At 43.2% G+C, this 17,874-nt stretch overlaps 1 protein-coding gene across 3 annotated transcripts in view; it reads right to left on the reverse strand.

The window, feature by feature from the left end:
• The window catches only part of LOC120307617 (sodium/potassium-transporting ATPase subunit beta-1-interacting protein 4), a 115,756-nt gene that overhangs the window by 35,433 nt on the left and 62,449 nt on the right, over positions 1-17,874 (reverse strand). For all 3 annotated transcript variants that reach the window (XM_039342537.1, XM_039342535.1, XM_039342536.1), the window contains exon 4: positions 16,585-16,782. In XM_039342537.1, coding sequence (XP_039198471.1) covers positions 16,585-16,782 — 198 coding nt within the window. The remainder of the gene's footprint in view (positions 1-16,584; positions 16,783-17,874) is intronic.

A 17,874-nucleotide genomic window follows, 5' to 3' on the forward strand; every position in this document is an offset into this window, starting at 1 on the left:
TCTTGAATAGAGTCTAATTCTATTGGCTTTCAAAAGCCAATAGGAATTGTCCAGGCTGTCTCTGCCCTGCTGAGCCCGCCAAAAGTCCCATGCTGCAAACGGTGCTGCACCAGTTGAGTAGTCCTCGACTTACGACTGGTTGGGGGCCACGGCATTAAAAAGGTTGAGAACCACTGACCTAGGAGATTTGAATCTAGATGGCTCCTATGTCCTATTATTATGTTGGGTCTTAGACTATTCACTGCACAACAGCTGATGTCCCAAATGAATGTCGAGTTTGACTGGTCTGCTAGATCCTTCTTCCTTCTTTCTTCATGTGAAGAAGGCCATGGATTTACCCCATTCAATGCAGCCAACTTAATTTTGGTGCTTCCCTCTTTAAGAAGCCATTTTACTGATGTAGACTTTCTTCTAGGGTTTTTCTTTTTTTTAAATTTCATCCCTTTTGGCTTGATGTGATTTATATTTCATGGGAAAGGCAAGGCAAACTCGGCTTTCAGGAGTTCACCAGATCCCTAAGGTGTTGGGTTTAATTATTGTTGAGCACAGATCATGTGGAAGAGCAGGGTGTGTTCCTTGAATCCCTCTGTTCTGGAATCTTCCTTTTTCCAGATGAGCAGAGAGGCTGATGTAACCTCTTTGCAAAGTGAAGAACTGCATAAACAGTTTCTGGGTGAATAGACAGAACATCCTTCTTGGTTAAAGCTGGGTTAGGCGTAACAGGAACAAACATTTTGAGGGCTGAACCTGGAGCTGAGTTTTTGGTAGTACAAGGCTAACGTAGAAAAACCAAATGCACAAGTACAGCATAAGTGGCACCATGCTCAATAGTAGTAACTGTGAGAGGGACCTCGGAGTCCTAGTAGACAATCACCTAAAGATGAGCTAGCAGTGTGCTGCAGCTGCCAAAGACCAACACAGTGCTAGGCTGCATTAACAGAGGGATAGAATCAAGATCACGTGAAGTATTAATACCACTCTTCAATGCCTTGGTAAGGCCACACTTGGAATACTGCATCCAGTTTTGGTCACCATGATGTAAAAAAGATGTTGAGACTCTAGAAAGAGTACAGAGAAGAGCAACAAAGATGATTAGGGGACTGGAGGCTAAAACATATAAGAAACGGTTGCTAGAATTGGGTATGTCTAGTTTAACAAAGAGAAGGACAAGGGGGGACATGATAGCAGTGTTCTAATATCTCAGGGGTTGCCATAAAGAAGAGGGAATCAAGCTATTTTCCAAAGCGCCTGAAGGCAGGACAAGAAGCAACGGGTAGAAACTAATCAAGGAGAGAAGCAAGCTAGAACAAAGGAGAAACTTCCTGACAGTGAGAACAATTAATTAGTGGAACAACCTGCCTCCAGAAGCAGTAAATGCTCCAACACTGGAAGTTTTCAAGAAGAGACTGGACAGCCATTTGTCCGAAATAGTGTAGGGTTTCCTGCCTGAGCAAGGGGTTGGACTAGATGACCTCCAAGGTCCCTTCCAACTTTACTACTATTACTATTACTAACACCATAACTCAGAGACTTTAGAGACTGAGTGCCCCAAAACTGGCCCCGCCCTGCTCCATCCCCTGCCCCGCCCCCAGTCCGCCTGCCTGCAGGGTCACTCACCACCTCCAGGGCCTGTCGCAGTCCGCCCAGGCAGCCCATGGTGGCCACGCCCTCTCGCCACGCCCTGCATCATCAACTGTGCATGATGGGGCGTGAGGGCAGAGTCTTGTCCACACTGCCTGGCTGCCATGTCCTTGGCTGCGCTGCTCCGCGTGGGCCATGCTCGGGGGCGACTCTCCTTCAGGGGGGCTGGTGGTGAGGGAGAGGGTCATGGGGGAGGCGAGGCTGGGGCAACGGCATGTGTGCCCACAGAGAGGGCTCCGAGTGCCGCCTCTGGCACCTGTGTAATAGGTTCGCCACCACTGCCATAACTCATACGGAATAAAGAATAACAGAGATGGAAGGGACCTTGGAGATCTTCTAGTCCAGTGGTTCTCAACCTTTTTAATGCCGCGACCCTCAACTGGTCATAAATCGAGGACTACTCAACTGGTGCAGCACCGTTTGCAGAATGGGACTTTTGGTGGGCTCAGCAGGGCACAGACAGCCTGGACAATTCCTATTGGCTTTTGAAAGCCAATAGAATTAGACTCTATTCAAGCGAGTCTATTCTATTGGCTTTCAAAAGCCAATAGAACAGTGGTTCTCAACCTGTGGGTCGGGACCCCATTTGGGGTCGAACGACCATTTCACGGGGGTTGCCAAACAAGGCTGTCCGCCATTTTTTCCCTTTTCTTTGGCCACGCCCCTGGCACCTGGTGATGTATAAGTGGTTGGGGGTCACCACAACATGGGGAACTGTATTATGGGGTCACGGCATTAGAAAGGTTGAGAATCACTGCAATAGAATAAAAGGGAGGAGCACAGCTAAGGAAAAGGGGGAAAAAATGGCAGATTGCGTTGTTTGGCGACCCCCGTGAAATGGTCGTTCTACCCCAAATGGGGTCGCAACCCACAGGTTGAGAACCACTGCTATAGAGAGACTTCTTTTCAAATTAAAATTTCTTGCAAACAGAGGGATAAACATACAATCAGTTTACATCCCTTTGCATGCCTTTCTTGTTCTTCAGCTTTCCAAACAGGCTGTTCTGAGACTTTATAAGTGATGTATCTCAAATAGCAGTTTGAGTTGAATTTTCACCCACGTTAAAAGCTTTCAGTTCTGGTATTTAAATATTTCAACTAGCAACTGGAGAGCTTAAAAAGAAGAAAAAAGGAGGAAGGAAGGGAGGAGCGGATTGGCGAAGCTGCTTCCTAAAGGGCTCATCACAGGTCAGTTTTGAGGTTTATGTCAAAGGGACAAGAAGGAAATGTTAAAACCTGTTTGTAATAACTAAGATCAAATGTCTTAGCATAAACATCTTGGTTCTCTTGAAGAATGGCCAAGGTGGAATGAAGGGGTTTAATCAAAGAATAACTGAGTAACAGAGTTGGAAGGAGCCTTGGAGGTCTTCTATTGCAGGGCTTTTCAACCTTTTCACCCATTATGCCACTTTTAGGATATGGCAACATCCGAGTACCACCAGTCGCCTAGCAAGGTGTCAATAACTTGATGACCAAAAAAAAAAAAAAAAAAAAGGAAAAAAGTGATAAAGTACAGGTAGTTCTCGACTTACAACAGTTCGCTTACTGACTGTTCAAAGTTACAATGGCACTGAAAAAAGTGCCCCCCAAGCCACAGCTGAGCAAAACACCTGCCTGCTCACCCGGAGGCACTCTTCCTTCTGTCTGAAGTTTTCATTGTTGTGAGCATTTCTGTTGAGGATTGGCAGTGGGGGTGGGGGTGTTTGGTTTTTATTCTCTCCGTCTGCTGGGTGGTTGTAGCAGGTTTTGGTCACTTCACATGACCCCGGGACACTGTGACCGTCATAAATATGAATCAGTTGCCAAGCATCTGAATGTAAATCATAAGACCCTGGAGATGCTGCAACATTCTAGCTGATCGGCGCTTCTTCTGGGCTCAGCAGAAGCGCCAGGATCAGCGCCAAGCTCCAGCTGGAGCCTGGCACTGATCCTGGCGTTTCCACTGAGCCCTGACAGTCCCGAAGAAGTGCCAATCAGCTGGAAAGCGGCACTGATCCTGGTACTTCCGCTGAGCCTTGACAGCCCTGCAGCTCCAAGCATCTCTTGCTCAGGCTTGTGCAATGCTGCCATCAGTTCAGTTCATTTCCCTCCCCCACTACCACTTTTCTAGGATGGTCACGTACCACCTGCCAGTTGCCAATGTACCACAGGTGGTACCCATACCACTGGTTGAAAAGCCCTGTTTTATTGCAACCCCTCTGCTCAAGCAGGAGACCCTAGACCAGGGGTAGGCAACCTTGGCTCTTTTATGACTTGTGGACTTCAACTCCCAGAATTCCTGAGTCAGCATGGCTGATTCAGGAATTCTGGGCATTGAAGTCCACAAGTCGTAAAAGAGCCAAGGTTGCCTACCCCTGCCTTAGACCATTTCAGACAAATAGCTATCCAAGCTCTTCTTAAAAAACTCCAGTGATGGAGCACCACAAGATCTAGAGGCAAGTCATTCCACTGATGAGTTGGTATCAACGTCAGAGAATTTCTCCTTAGTTCCAGGTTGCTTCTCTCCTTGATAAATTTCTATCCATTGTTTCTTCTCTTGCCTTGGAGAATAGCTTGACCCCCGTTTCTTTGTGGCAACCCCTCAAATATTGGAATACTGCTGTCATGTGACCCTTACTCCTTCTCTTCATTAAACTACTAGACATACCCAATTCCTGCAACGGTTCTTTGTATATTTTAGCCTCCAGCCCCCTAATCACCTTTGTTGCTCTGGGCTGGGCTGGGGAAGCTACCAAAGTTGATAAACACTGCTGTAGCATCTGGTTGACCAGGAGAATTGAACGCTTGGACTTTAAGAACTTTTATCTGATTGGGAATGACTTTTTTTATCAGCAGTTTCATAACCTAGCAACTTACTCATTTCATATTCAGATTGGTTCTCTCCTTGATTAGCCTCCGTCCATTGCTTCTTGTCCTGCCTTCAGGTGCCTCAAATATTGAAACAATGCTATCCTGTCACCCCCTAGTCCTTCTTTTCATTAGACCACTAGACATCCCCAATTCCTGCATCTGTTCTTCCTACGTTTTAGCCTCCAGCTCCCTAATCATCTCTGTTGTTATTCTCTGCACTCTTCCTAAAGTCGCAACGTCTTTTTTATATTGTGGTGACCAAAACTGGATGCAATCTTCCAAGTGTGGTCTTGCTGAGGCATTAAAAAGTGGTATAAGACATGCACCCTACTTATGTGTGTTGAAAAAGCTAGGGGAGTGGTGGCGAACCTATGGCACGGGTGCCAGAGGCGGCATTCAGAGCCCTCTCTGTGGGCACGCGCGCCTTTGCCCCAGTCCTAGGCCTTCAGCTGGGTTTTATAAAACCTTTTCGCTTTAGGCCTCCATCGCTGTGTACAAAAAAAAAAAAAAGGTTCAATCAAGCAGTCAATTTCAACTTCTCGCGGGTAAAAAAAGATCTTGCAAAGTTGGAATTGATTGATTGAACTTTTTAGTCCCACCCAGTCTGCCGTTACCATTGCAGCCACGCCCAACCAATGGGCCATGCCCAGCCAATGGGCCACACCCAGCCAATGACCACACCCATCCAGCACCCGACGATGCATAAGTGGGTTTTGGGTTGCAGTTTGGGCACTCGGTCTCTAAAAGGTTCGCCATCACTGAGTTAGGGCTTTGTGTGGCTGGGGCTGCCATTTTGATTTTTCTGACCCTCTCACGGTGGCTTCCTTGTTCTACTTTCTCACAGCATCTTCTGAAGTTTGGAGCAGACAGGAGGAAAAGAGTATATGGGAATAAGAATAGAATAGAAGAATAGAATAGAAGAATAACCTTATTGTCACTTTGAATGTACACTAATCGGCATACATTAAAATGAAATTTCGTTGCACACAGCTCTCAGAGGGTCACCACCTCCGATATGCACTACATAAACATGACAAAAATAAATAAATAAAATAAATACAGAATTATGCATATACCCGCATATATTATATGACACAGAGGAACAACAGTCTAGTGTGGGTTATGTATAGATGTGCATGGTGAGAAAAACAAATTTTGGGAGTGTGTGTGTTTGTGTCTGTTTGTGTGTCTGTCTGTGTGTCTGTCTCTGTCTTTGTCTGTTTCTCTCTCTCTCTCTCTCTCTCTGAATAATACTAAATATACCATTCCCAGCAATGAACTTCCTCAGCCTTAGATGCAAGAATGCTCAAGACATTATAATCTATGATTGTTATTTGAGTTAACCTATTATGGTGCCCTCCATCAAAGGATAATGATTGCTTAGAATATTAATTACCATCTTGTTTGGGTGGCTGCTTTCTTTCTTTCTTTCTTTCTTTCTTTCTTTCTTTCTTTCTTTCTTTCTTTCTTTCTCTTTTCTCTCCCTCCCTCCCTCCCTCCCTCTCTCTCTCTCTCTCTCTTTCTTTCTTTCTTTTCCTAGTGACTTTCTAGGTTTTCATTCCTTTCGCATTCTCTTTGTAAACACTGAGAGTTCCCGGCAAGCATACCAATGCAATTAATCTATCCATCCACTCTGAGAATGTGCTTTGCATATCTGTGCTGGAAGCCCTTGTACAGTAGGGAACAAAATATTTTAGGTAATGAAATTATGGAAGATCTTTGCTAAGGCTTTGTAAGAGCTAAGACTTTTGGGAAAGGAGAGGAAATGGAAACATACTGCTTTCATGTCATGAATGTGGGTTTCCCAGGAATTTGGTTGGCTAACATGAGTGTGGAATACTGGAAGAAATAGAGCTGACCTGACAGAATTCTTGGCATGCTGTCATTACAAGGAAGATATAAAAGAGATTTTTAGAGCAGATGAAGCTAAAAAATATTTATGACGGTTGGAATGTTCTGGAGTCACGTGATCCCCCTTTCGCGTCCTTCTGACAAAAAAAGTCAAGGGGGAATTGTGTTGTTCTCAACTGCAGTGATTCGCTTAAGAACTGTGGCAAAAAATAAGAATTGGATGTGTGAGGATCACAAAATGAGAAGCATGAAGGAAGAAGAGAAACTTTGATTGAATTTCAAAGTAATAAAATTGAATTGAATTGGATTAAATTAAAGTAAATACCATGAACGTGATTACTTCTGGGGGATTTAATTTCCTCTATCACCAATTATGATTACATCTCAGTCGTTGCCTGGAGGGAGTATGTCCAAGATTTCCCTGGGGCTCCAAGTTCTATACTGCTGTATTAAAGGGATCTTTAATTTAATGTAGTAGTAAGTAGGGCCTTTTTTAGGTTTTTAATCTCGTGGCCATCACCCCCCCCCCCCGGGCGTAGCCTAAGAAAACAAGGGAAAATTTTACTCCTGAGAGAAGACCGTATTTGCAGTCTGGCTCCATCTTGATTCTGAGGTAACAAAAGAATTACAACTAGTCCTTGACTTACAACCAAAACTGAACCCAAAATTTCCGTTGCTGAGCAAGGCAGTTGTTAAGTGACTTTTGTCCCATTTTACGACCTTTCTTGGCACAGCTGTTAAGTGAATCACGGCAGTTGTTAAGCTAGTAATGCGGATCTTGTGAGTCTGGCTTCCCCATTGTCTTTGCTTGTCAGAAAGTCGCAAAAGGGGATCACATGATCCTCCCAGGACACTGCAACCATCATAAATATGAGTCAGCTGCCAAAAGTCTGAATTTGATCACATGACCCTGGGGATGCTGCAACGGTCATAAATAATAATAATAATAATAATAATAATAATAAAGTTGGAAGGGACCTTGGAGGTCATTTAGTCCAACCCCCTGTTCAGGCAGGAAACCCTATACCACTTCAGAAAAATGGCCGTCCAGTTTCTTCTTAAAAACTTCCAGTGTTGGAGCATTCACTGCTTCTGGAGGCAGGTTGTTCCACTGATTAATTGTTCTCACTGTCAGGAAGTTTCTCCTTAGTTCTCCGTTGCTTCTCTCCTTGATTAGTTTCCATCCGTTGCTTCTTGTCCTGCCTTCAGGGGCTTTGGAAAATAGCTTGACTCCCTCTTCTTTGGGGCAGCCCCTGAGATATTGGAAGACTGCTATCCTGTCCCCCCTTGTCCTTCTCTTTGTTAAACTAGACATACCCAATTCCAGCAACCATTCCTTATATGTTTTAGCCTCCAGTCCCCTGATCATCTTTGTTGCTCTTCTCTGTACTCTTTCTAGAGTCTCAACATCTTGAGTGTGGGAAACAGTCACATAAGTCACCTTTTTCTGTGCCGCTGTAACTGTGAACAATCACTAAATTGTTGTAACTTCAAACCCTCCCTAACCGAATTCCTGTAAGTCGAGGACTATCTGCAGTTTCGCAAGCCCATCCCAGAAGCCTCTTTGTAATACAGAAGGCCTCGTTTTATGATTGTAATGGAGCCTGCCCATGACGGTCGTTAAGCTGTGAGGGTTGCCAAGCAGATGACCGCCACCAACAACCCGATTTTATGACCCTTCTTTGTGGCAGTAGTTAAACAAATGCCCTCAGTCATTAAGCCAATCAAATGTTTTCTCCAGGCGAATTTTGTGGAAACCTGGGATTAAATTCCAGTTTTTGGCAAGACGTTGTGAAATAATCATGTGACTGCAGGATGCTGTCGATGGCCACAAATATGGGCTGGTTGCTGAGCACCCAACAGGCAGTCATGTGACCACAGAGGGAGGCAGCCTTTGGAACTTCAGAACCAGGTCATAAGTACTCATGGGGAAATTTGTCGTAACTTTGAACAGTCGCTAAGTGGACGGTGATGAGGACTACCTGTAGATAAAACTTTCGAACAATTAAACAGGATAGAGATCCAAATGTTAGTCCTATATTCATATGCGGTCACAATGTCTTTTCTTTGCTGTCTTATTCTAACCAGCATTGCTTAATTCCTTGTGAATGTAAACCCCCCCCCCCCAAAAAAAATGTTCAGAGAAAAAGCTAGTGAGAAGATTTTCAGAAGTGCTAGGAAGCAACCTAGAATTAAGGAGAAATTTCCTGACAGGTAGAAGAATTAACCAGTGGAACTACCTGCTTCCAGAAGTTGTGGGTGCTCCAACACTGGAAGTTTTTAAGAAGAGACTGGACAGCCATTTGTCTGAAATGGTATAGGGCAGTGGTGGCGAACCTATGGCAGGAACATTGGACGAAGATGGAACTGCGGTACCCAGAAGGCAATTGGTAACCTTTAACTTCGAAAATGTATTTGCTAGAGGGCAATGATGAAGGGTGAAAAGGTAACATATGTCAACAGATCCTGTTCCAGTTTTTACTCTTGTCATCTGCTGCAAACTGACACAAGCCGTATTTCTGCAAGGCTTCAATCTGTCACACGGGAAGGAAGAGATGAATGGGAACAACAAACACTCCCCTTAATAATGACACCATTTCTTGGTGGATGTGTAAAAAAGAAAAGCTAAAAAGAATGGGATTCAATTTTGATAAGGAGGATTTTAAAGATCTGTATTCAGTTGGTAGGTTCCTGGTGACTGGGCCCAAGTCAGCCACCAAAAAGCCAACACAGTCCTAAGCTGCATTGACAGAGACTTAGAATCAAGATCACCTGAAGGGTTAGTACCACTTTATAATGCCTTGGTAAGACCACACTTGGAATATTGCATCCAGTTTTGGTCACCACTATGTAAAAAAAAAGATGTTGAGACTCTGGAAAGAGTGCAGAGAAGAGCAACAAAGATGATTAGGGGCCTGGAGGTTAAAACATATGAAGAACGGTTGCAGGAATTTGGTGTCCCTTGGTTATTGAAAAGAAGGACTGGGGTGACAGTGTTCCAATCATTGAGGGGATGCTACAGAGAAGGTCAACCTATTCTCCAACATACCTGAAGGCAGGACAAGAAGCAATGGATGGAAACTAGCCAAAAAAGAGAACCAACCTAGAACTAAAGAGGAACTTCCTTTCAGTTTGAACAATTAATCAGTGGAACGGCTTGCCTTCAGAAATTATGAATGTTCCTTCATTGGAGGTTTTCAAAAGATTGGACAACCATTTGTCTGAAATGGTATAGGGCAGGGGTAGGCAACGTTGGCTCTTTTATGACTTGTGGACTTCAACTCCCAGAATTCCTGAGCCAGCATGGCTCAGCTTGGAAACCTTTCCCTTTCCCCTCAGCATGGCTGGCTCAGGAATTCTGGGAGTTGAAGTCCACGAGTCATAAAAGAGCCAAGGTTGCCTAACCCTGGACTAGACCAAACTGCTTGGTAAGAGGGAACAGACAGGGCTGCAAGGGAGGACAGTAACATCCCATCTTTGCTATCAACAAAGCATCCAAATGTTTCATGATTGGGGGAGAGGATTATAATAAACAGTAAGTGCTGCAAAGGAAAACCAGGGTCAGAATCTGGAGGGAGGAGCACAAGATCTTCCCATGACAGTCCTGATTTTTTTTCCCTGTGTCTGAAAGCACCATTAGACCCAGGAGATATGTTGTCATTAGACCCAGTGTCAAATTTTTCAGTGTCAGGTTTCTATGGGTCTGCTCTGCAGCAGAGTTGGGAAGCAACAGATGTGCCAAGTCAAGCCCTAGCAGCTGCTGGGACTGACTTGGAAAATGTGAAACTGGAAACCACCTGGGAGGAAATTTCCTATCCCTGCAAATACAGGAGCTTTTCCAAGTTCATGCAATGACTCAGATCAGGCCAACACAAAAGGTAAAATAGTGGTGTATGTTAGAATATTGCATATTAACCAGTCTTAACCACCTGGATGAATGAATCGTGTGCCTTTACATTAGCATCAGTCGACCAGATGTTTGTAGGAATGGATATTCCATTTAGTGTGAATTGCAAATTGATACCAGGTGGTATTTAACACAACCCAAAAGTCAGCAAATGCAAAGCTAGTAGGTGTACAATTGAGGCGAGCGCTTGAGTAGTGATGGTTGAGGTTTTACACATGTGTGCAAAAGAGAGAAAAGGAAGATTCCATTGGAGGACAAGAATGCAAGTTGTTTTTTAAAGAATCGACTTGTCATTACCTTAGAGCAAGCATTTGATATCATTAAATGTCATGAAATCCTCATAGCTATGCTGAAAGAGGACAAGATGTTGGGTTACCTGAATTTTTCACTGCCTATTTCTGTCAAGCTGGTATCAATTGCCAATTTTTCTATGGAAATATGACTGGAATAGCGTCAATTCAAATAATGCAATCATTTTGTGGGATTCATTAAGGGAGCTAATTGAGACCTACCTGTATGTCTATTACGAGGAGGAGGAGGAGGAGGAGGAGGAGATTATTCCTAAATTCACATATGGTTTGTACATAAAGGAGCTGTACATTTCTTGCAGTCTGCTAAATGTCTCAACTATTTTTAGACATTTAGATTTACAGGCAAATGATGTCTACAGCATGCAGCGGGGGTGGAAGGAAGGTTTGGAAAGCAACCAGCATAATCAGAAGCCTGCCTTAAGTCTGGCCAACCAGTTTACATATTCATTTATCCATGTGGGCAACTTCATAGAGTGACAGTGAAAACCTTGGAAGAGATACTCACAACACCATGATGCATCTATACCTACAAAGATCAGAATTGTGCAAGCTAGGGTATTGGGAAAGCATCTTGAAGGAAGAGTATTAATGACCTTGAACTTTGGTATTGGAAAATTCTGTGGACAGTCAAGATAACAAACCAATGGACCACCCAACAAATCCACCCAGAGGTTTCACTTGAGGCACAAATTATCAGGATCCAAATGTCCTACTTTGGACACACCACATCAAGACCTAACTCTCTGGAGAAGACTCTGATTCTGGGAAAGGTGGAAGGGAAAAGACGAGAACAGGGACCAACGGTAGGGAGGGACTTAATTTACAGTATGTGCACCATTGCAAGACTTGAAGTTCCATCTTTCTCCTTCTGTCCTGGCCACTTTTTATAGAGGCATGATTGAGAGCATTTTAACAAACTGCATCACTTTTTGGTTTGGTGGTAGCAGAGCCCCAGATAGAAGAAGGTCCATACAGAGTGTGGTAAGGACAACCGAGAAGATCATAGGAAGCTCACTTCCCGTTATTCAGGACACTGCTTATAAGCACTATGTGAGAGCTTGAAGTGTTATTAAAGACCCCACACTCCCACTTCACGATCTGTTGCTCCCCTCTGGGAGGAGGTTTCGAAGTATTTATAACAGAACTACTAGATTCTGTAACAGTTTTGTTCCTTATGCCATCTGTCTTGTAAATTTGCAGGATTCTTTTTTTGTGTGCCATGTATATGTATACACTCGAACTAGACTGTGATGTTTCTCTGTGTCATATATATGTGTGTAGGAATATGCAGAATGGTATTTTTAAAGAGATGAATGCAATGAACTTTCATTTTAATGTATGCTGATTAGGGTACATTTAAAGTGACAATAAAGATTCTATTCTATTCTATTCTATTCTATTCTATTCTATTCTATTCTATTCTATTCTATTCTATTCTATTCTATTCTGTTGAAGATAGATCATTTTGGAGAAATTCTACCTATGTTGTCACCAAGAGTCAATATCAAAGAATATCTCAAAGGTGGAGGCAATTGGACTTTCGTGTTTTTCTTTACAGACGTTTCAGTTCTCATCCAAGAAGCTTCTTCAGCTCTGACTGGATGGTGGAGAATGGAAGGATTTATACTCCCTGCAGACAGCTGGTCATTTGCATTCTTTTAGAGGGTTGTTGAGGCCACCTGGAGGTTTACATGTGTCCTCAGGGTCACTAACTCACTACTCTAAACACTACTATTTGCACTACTTGGGTGACCCTGAGGACATAGATAAACCTCCAAGTGGCCTCAACATCTCTCTAAAAGAATGCAAATGACCATCTGTCTGCAAGGAATATAAATCCTTCCATTCCCCACCATCCAGTCACAGATGAAGAAGCTTCTTGGATGGGAAGTGAAATGTCTTCAAAGAAAAACAAGAAAGTAAGTCCAGTTGCTTTGTGAAAAAACACCTTTGGGATAACTATGACCTGGATGGCTGAGAATCTCCATAGACATTTATCAAAAAAGCATTGTTTTCAGGCAAGTACATTATTATTATTGTCGATCATCGCACAGTCAGCCAGATGTTCAGACTGGATTTGGCATTTTGTCTACCTATCGAGTCCTTACCCAGGACCTGGGATAGGCAGATGTGGATGTTTGATGGTATTACAGATATCGTCGCAGGATGGAAACAGTTCCTAATATTATTATTATTATTATTATTATTATTATTATTGATCATCACATAGTCAGCCAGACGTTCAGACTGGATTTGGCATTTTGTCTACCTATCGAGTCCTTCCCAAGGACCTGGGATAGGCAGATGTGGATGTTTGATGGTATTACAGATATCGTCGCAGGATGGAAGCGGTTCCTAGTAAGGCCACCTTTTGCAATTGACTAATGGCAAATTTGTCAATGCCAATGGTGTTGACAAATTCGCTATTGTTGTTGTTGTTGTTGATGATGTTGTTGTTGTTGTTGTTATTATTATTATTATTATTATTATTATTATATCCTTGGGGAGAAAATGTACAAGTTGAGTCTAACTGGATGGCCTTCCCCTCCTTCAGCTGCCTCTCTTCTACACACCTATAAATATTTCAATTGCAGACACTGTTCATAAAAAAGTTGATTTATCTATCCACAGGAAATGCTTCCAGAAGCAAATTGGGGCTGGGAAGGTGTGTGTATGTTTTTCTTAAGTCTCCTGTATAGAAGGGGACAAGAGAGTGTGATTTTTGTACGACCTGAATTTAATTTGAGCTGGAAAGAAACTCTGAAACGCTTGAAATTTGCTTGCAGAAAGCAGATACTTGGAAATAGCTCTAATTCTCCACAGTCTCTGCTTGTTTGTAAAATAGGATTTTCTAACTGCAAGGCATGTGGTGGGGTTTTGGAAAGCAAAAAGACAATGCTTTGAGATTTCTGGAGCAAATAATATATATATATATATTCCAATTCATGCTGAACAACAAGCAAAGAGACCGTCAGAAGCAATACGTTTTGATGTGCCATACGGTTCCGCTGCTTGTAACAAATTAAAAAAAAGCCACAATCCCAGAAATGATGGGCAGGCAGCCACCATAAAAGACCACATTTAGCGAGCGTAGCCTTGCTTTCTTCCCTTGTTTTGCCTGAGTCTACTAAATTTAAGATTCAAATTCATGCACATCTACACTCATCCACCCACACAAACACAGAGATCTGCATACAGATATACCCAAACCTTCCCCCTCTATGGAAGTAGGGCTGGAAAGCATTAGCTTGCTAAATTAAAGACAGCAAAATCTGGTTTTAACAAATTAGTTGAGGGAAAGAGGGTCCTTTATTCAGGAAGGCCTGTTAAGTACCAAAGGATGTTATCACGTTAACAACATTGTTTGAGGAACATTTCACTCCATGTGAAGACCTCACTTAAAAAAAAAAGATATTGATAAGATAGAAGCGGGGGTAGGCAGCCTCGGCTCTTGTATGACTCCTGGACTTCAACTCCCAGAATTCCTGAGCCAGCATGGCTTAGCTTGGAAACCTCCCCCTTTTCCCTCAGCATGGCTGGCTCAGGAATTCTGGGAGTTGAAGTCCATGAGTCACAAAAGAGCCAAGTTTGAAGAACCCTGGTTTAAATATTTTTTCCTCACAGCCATGTGATCAAAATTCAGGTATTTGGGCAGGGGTAGGCAACCTTGGCTCTTTTATGACTCGTGGACTTCAACTCCCAGAATTCCTGAGCTAGCACGGCTCAGCTTGGAAACCTCTCCCTTTCCCTTCAGCATGGCTGGCTCAGGAATTCTGGGAGTTGAAGTCCACGAGTCATAAAAGAGCCAAGGTTGCCTACCCCTGAGATAGAGTGAGAGTAGAGACGGGCATCAAAGATGGCGGAAGGTCTGAGGGACAAAACGTATCAGAAGAGGTTGGAGGAACTGCATATGTACAGCCCTGAGGACAGAAAGGAAAAGGAGAGACATGATTGAATAAGGTTCTACTGTAGAAGGCAGCGTTTTCAAACTTAAGCAAAAATCAAGAACACAGGAGGCATAACTTCAAACGGACAGGAGGGAGATTCTCAGTCATGCAGGTCATAATTATCCCAAAGGTGCTTTTTCATGAGGCAACTGGATTTTCTTGGGGTTTTTTTTGAAGACATTTCACTTCTCACCCAAGAAGCTTCAGAGCTGAAGCAGCTTCTTGGATGAGAAGCGAAACATCTTCAAAGAAAAACAAGGAAGTCCAGTTGCCTCAGGAAAAAGCACCTTTGGGATGACAGGCTGGAAGTTAAGAAGTCATGTTAGAAAAATATTAGTTCACAGATAAAGCAATGGAAACTTGAAACCAAGTTTCAGCGGAGGTTGCCAGATCAGTCATCAGTAACTGAATTTAAACATGCTTGGGATAAACACATGTCCATCATCTGACAAAAAATTATCAACCAATTAAAAAATACATAAATAATAAAACAGGAAAATAAATAATAAATAAGTAAATTGATAATTAAAATTAATTAATTAAAAAGAAAACAAAACCAGGCAAACAAAAACTCAAAGGGTGGATTTAATAGACCACTAGGTCTTTTTCTGCCCTCAGTGTTTCTATTATTGTATCAAGTTCCAGAAAACTGAGGTTTTACTCTGTATGTTCAAAGACAGATATAAACTAGACATACCCAATTCCAGCAACTACTATTTATGTTTTAGCCTCCAGTCCCCTAATCATCTTTGTTGCTCTTCTCTGTATGTTTTCTAGAGTCTCAACATCTTACACTTACACATAACTTACACTTATGACCATCGTATCATATGATGGCAAGTTGTTACTTTTTTCCCCCAATTTCCCACAAGAAATGTCCATTGGGAAAGCTGTGATTCGCTTAGCAATCACCATAAAAATAATCAGAAAATCAGGTCTGACTCAACTTAGGTCTCTAATGACTTATGATGGAAATTCTGGTTCCGATTATGGTTGTAAATCAAGGAATTCCCTACAGCCAAGAATTGCAGGTCTTTTTCTCACAGTTTCGCAGTGCAAAGGTGAACAGGAGAAACACCTGGGTTGCAGCAATTTTCAGCGAACAATGATCCAAATCCTTATCATTCTGAGGACCAACTAGAGGTGTCCACAGGGAGGTCAAAAAAGGTCAGAATGGTAGTTGTGACCCTGTGCTTCTTTTTTAAACCTGCATCACACCCTCTAAAGCTCTTTTGCAGGTTGAACTGAAGCACCAGACAGGCCTCCCCAATAAGGCACCAAATAAACCAGGAAGGACGTATTTAATTTTTTTAATTGTTCTCATAAATACAATGGGTTTCATATTTCTACTTTGATTACATCGTAAGCCACCCAGAGTCACTCTGGAAAGTAAGAAAGGTGGTCTATAAATAGCAATACCACTTCACAGTGCTTTACAGCCCTCTGTAAGCAGTTTACAAAGTCTGCATTATTGCCCCCAACAATCTGAGTCCTCATTTTACCAATCTTGCCAAGATGGAAGCCTGAGTCAACTGGTCAGGATCGAACTGTTGGCAGTTGGTAGAGTTAGCCTGCGATACTGCCTTCTAACCACCTGTAGCACCATGGCAATAGAACAGAATAGAATGGAACAAAACAGAACAGAACAAAACAGAAAAGAATAGCAATAGCAATGGCAACAGCAATAGCCCTTAGACTTGTATATCGCCTTCTCTAAGCGGTTTACAGAATCAGCATATTGCCCCCAACAATCTGGGGTCCTCATTTTACCGACCTTGGAAGGATGGAAGGCTGAGTCCATCTTTAGCCGGTCAGGATTGAACTGCTGGCAGTCGGCAGAGTTTGCCTGCAATACTGCATTCTAAACCAATTCTAATACTGCTGTTTGTTTGTTTGTTTGTTTGTTTAATAAAAAGTGTTTTCTGTCTGAAGGGAACACTGGTAGATCTTTTTTTCCCCAGCAATTCACCTTTTGAGTTATTATTTCATTAAATTCCTTTGAGGAGAGAGCACCTCTTATACTGGGGCACTGATTCTCCAGTGCTTCATCAGTCAAGAACCCAGAGGGTGTACTCACCGCCACCAGAATCTGCAGGGCGCTGTGCATGACCTCGATGTAACGATACTCCAGCGCGCAACCGATCACAGAAACATAGGAATGGTTGTCCAGACCTTTGATGCCGATCATGGGCGTCTCCTTCCTTACGCAACCAGGACCATTCTCACTCCACCATGACTGGTGTTGGGAGATGTTAAACGTCAAAAGTTCACTGTCCTGAGAGGAGAAATTAAAAACTCCAATGAACAATGCATTTTTTCAACTAAAGCTAGAGATCAGCTTTCCCACTCATCTAGGGCTGTTCTTGCACAATGCAAAGCATTCTGTATACAGACAGCAAATGGGTTCATTCATCGTGCTAAGACATTTTAAAACTGCTGTTTGTTGAATGATATCATTGCCTCAGGTCATTGACTTGCCAATGACAAAGCCAAAGCCATGATGTAGAAGTTACCATGGCGGATGTCAGTGCAGTATATTCAATCAGAAATCAAACAAACCGTATGAGTTAGAGCAGGCATGTCAAACACAAGGCCCAGGGGCCGGATGTGGCCCGCGAAGTGATTTCATGTAGCCCATGAAGCCATCCTGGAAACAGTGAGGGAACGGCCCCCTCTACCTTGGCCCTGGCCCAGGCAGGCCAGGAGCCAATGTACAATTTTGTGGTGGCCATCTATGCTGAAATGCATTCAGTCTTAGCTCCATAAGGCCGTCTGGAAACAGCGAGGAACCAGCCCCTGCCACATTGGCCCAACCCCCTGGGTGCATGCTGGGGGAGGTGTCACCCTTTATGAGGAATGAAGAAATGCACCATTGCCTGGAAGTGGCCAGCAAATGGGTCTTTGCCTACTTCACATATCCGGCTTGATGGGCTTTGCTCTGGTCCCATCCCTTTCTGCCAGAGACCCTCAGATCTGTCCCACTCCTACCCAGGCCCCCACAGGCACCCTTGACGCGAATGATGTAGAGCTGGCCATGCCCACCCAGTAGGCCACACCCACTCCATCCATGCCCACCAGTAGGCCGCACCCCCTGCACCCCCGAGGGCAATCGCAATGCTAATGCAGCCCTCAATGAAATTGAGCTTGACACCCTTGAGTTAGAGTGATGTGTAAAGTCTAAATTTCCCATGCTGTCTGGGGAATTCAGAAAATTGAAATCATTACTAAGGTGGGATTAGAAGTCATTGTCTACTGGTGATTGGCCCAAAGTCACCCATCTGGTTTTATTTATTTATTTATTTATGAGACTTATATACCGCTTTAAGTGCAAGCACTCTCTAAGCGGTGTACACCAGTAAGCAATGTA

Source organism: Crotalus tigris, unplaced genomic scaffold (assembly GCF_016545835.1).
Source record: "Crotalus tigris isolate CLP2741 ecotype Arizona unplaced genomic scaffold, ASM1654583v1 scf7180000017794.702064, whole genome shotgun sequence".
In the NCBI taxonomy this organism is placed as follows: domain Eukaryota; kingdom Metazoa; phylum Chordata; class Lepidosauria; order Squamata; family Viperidae; genus Crotalus; species Crotalus tigris.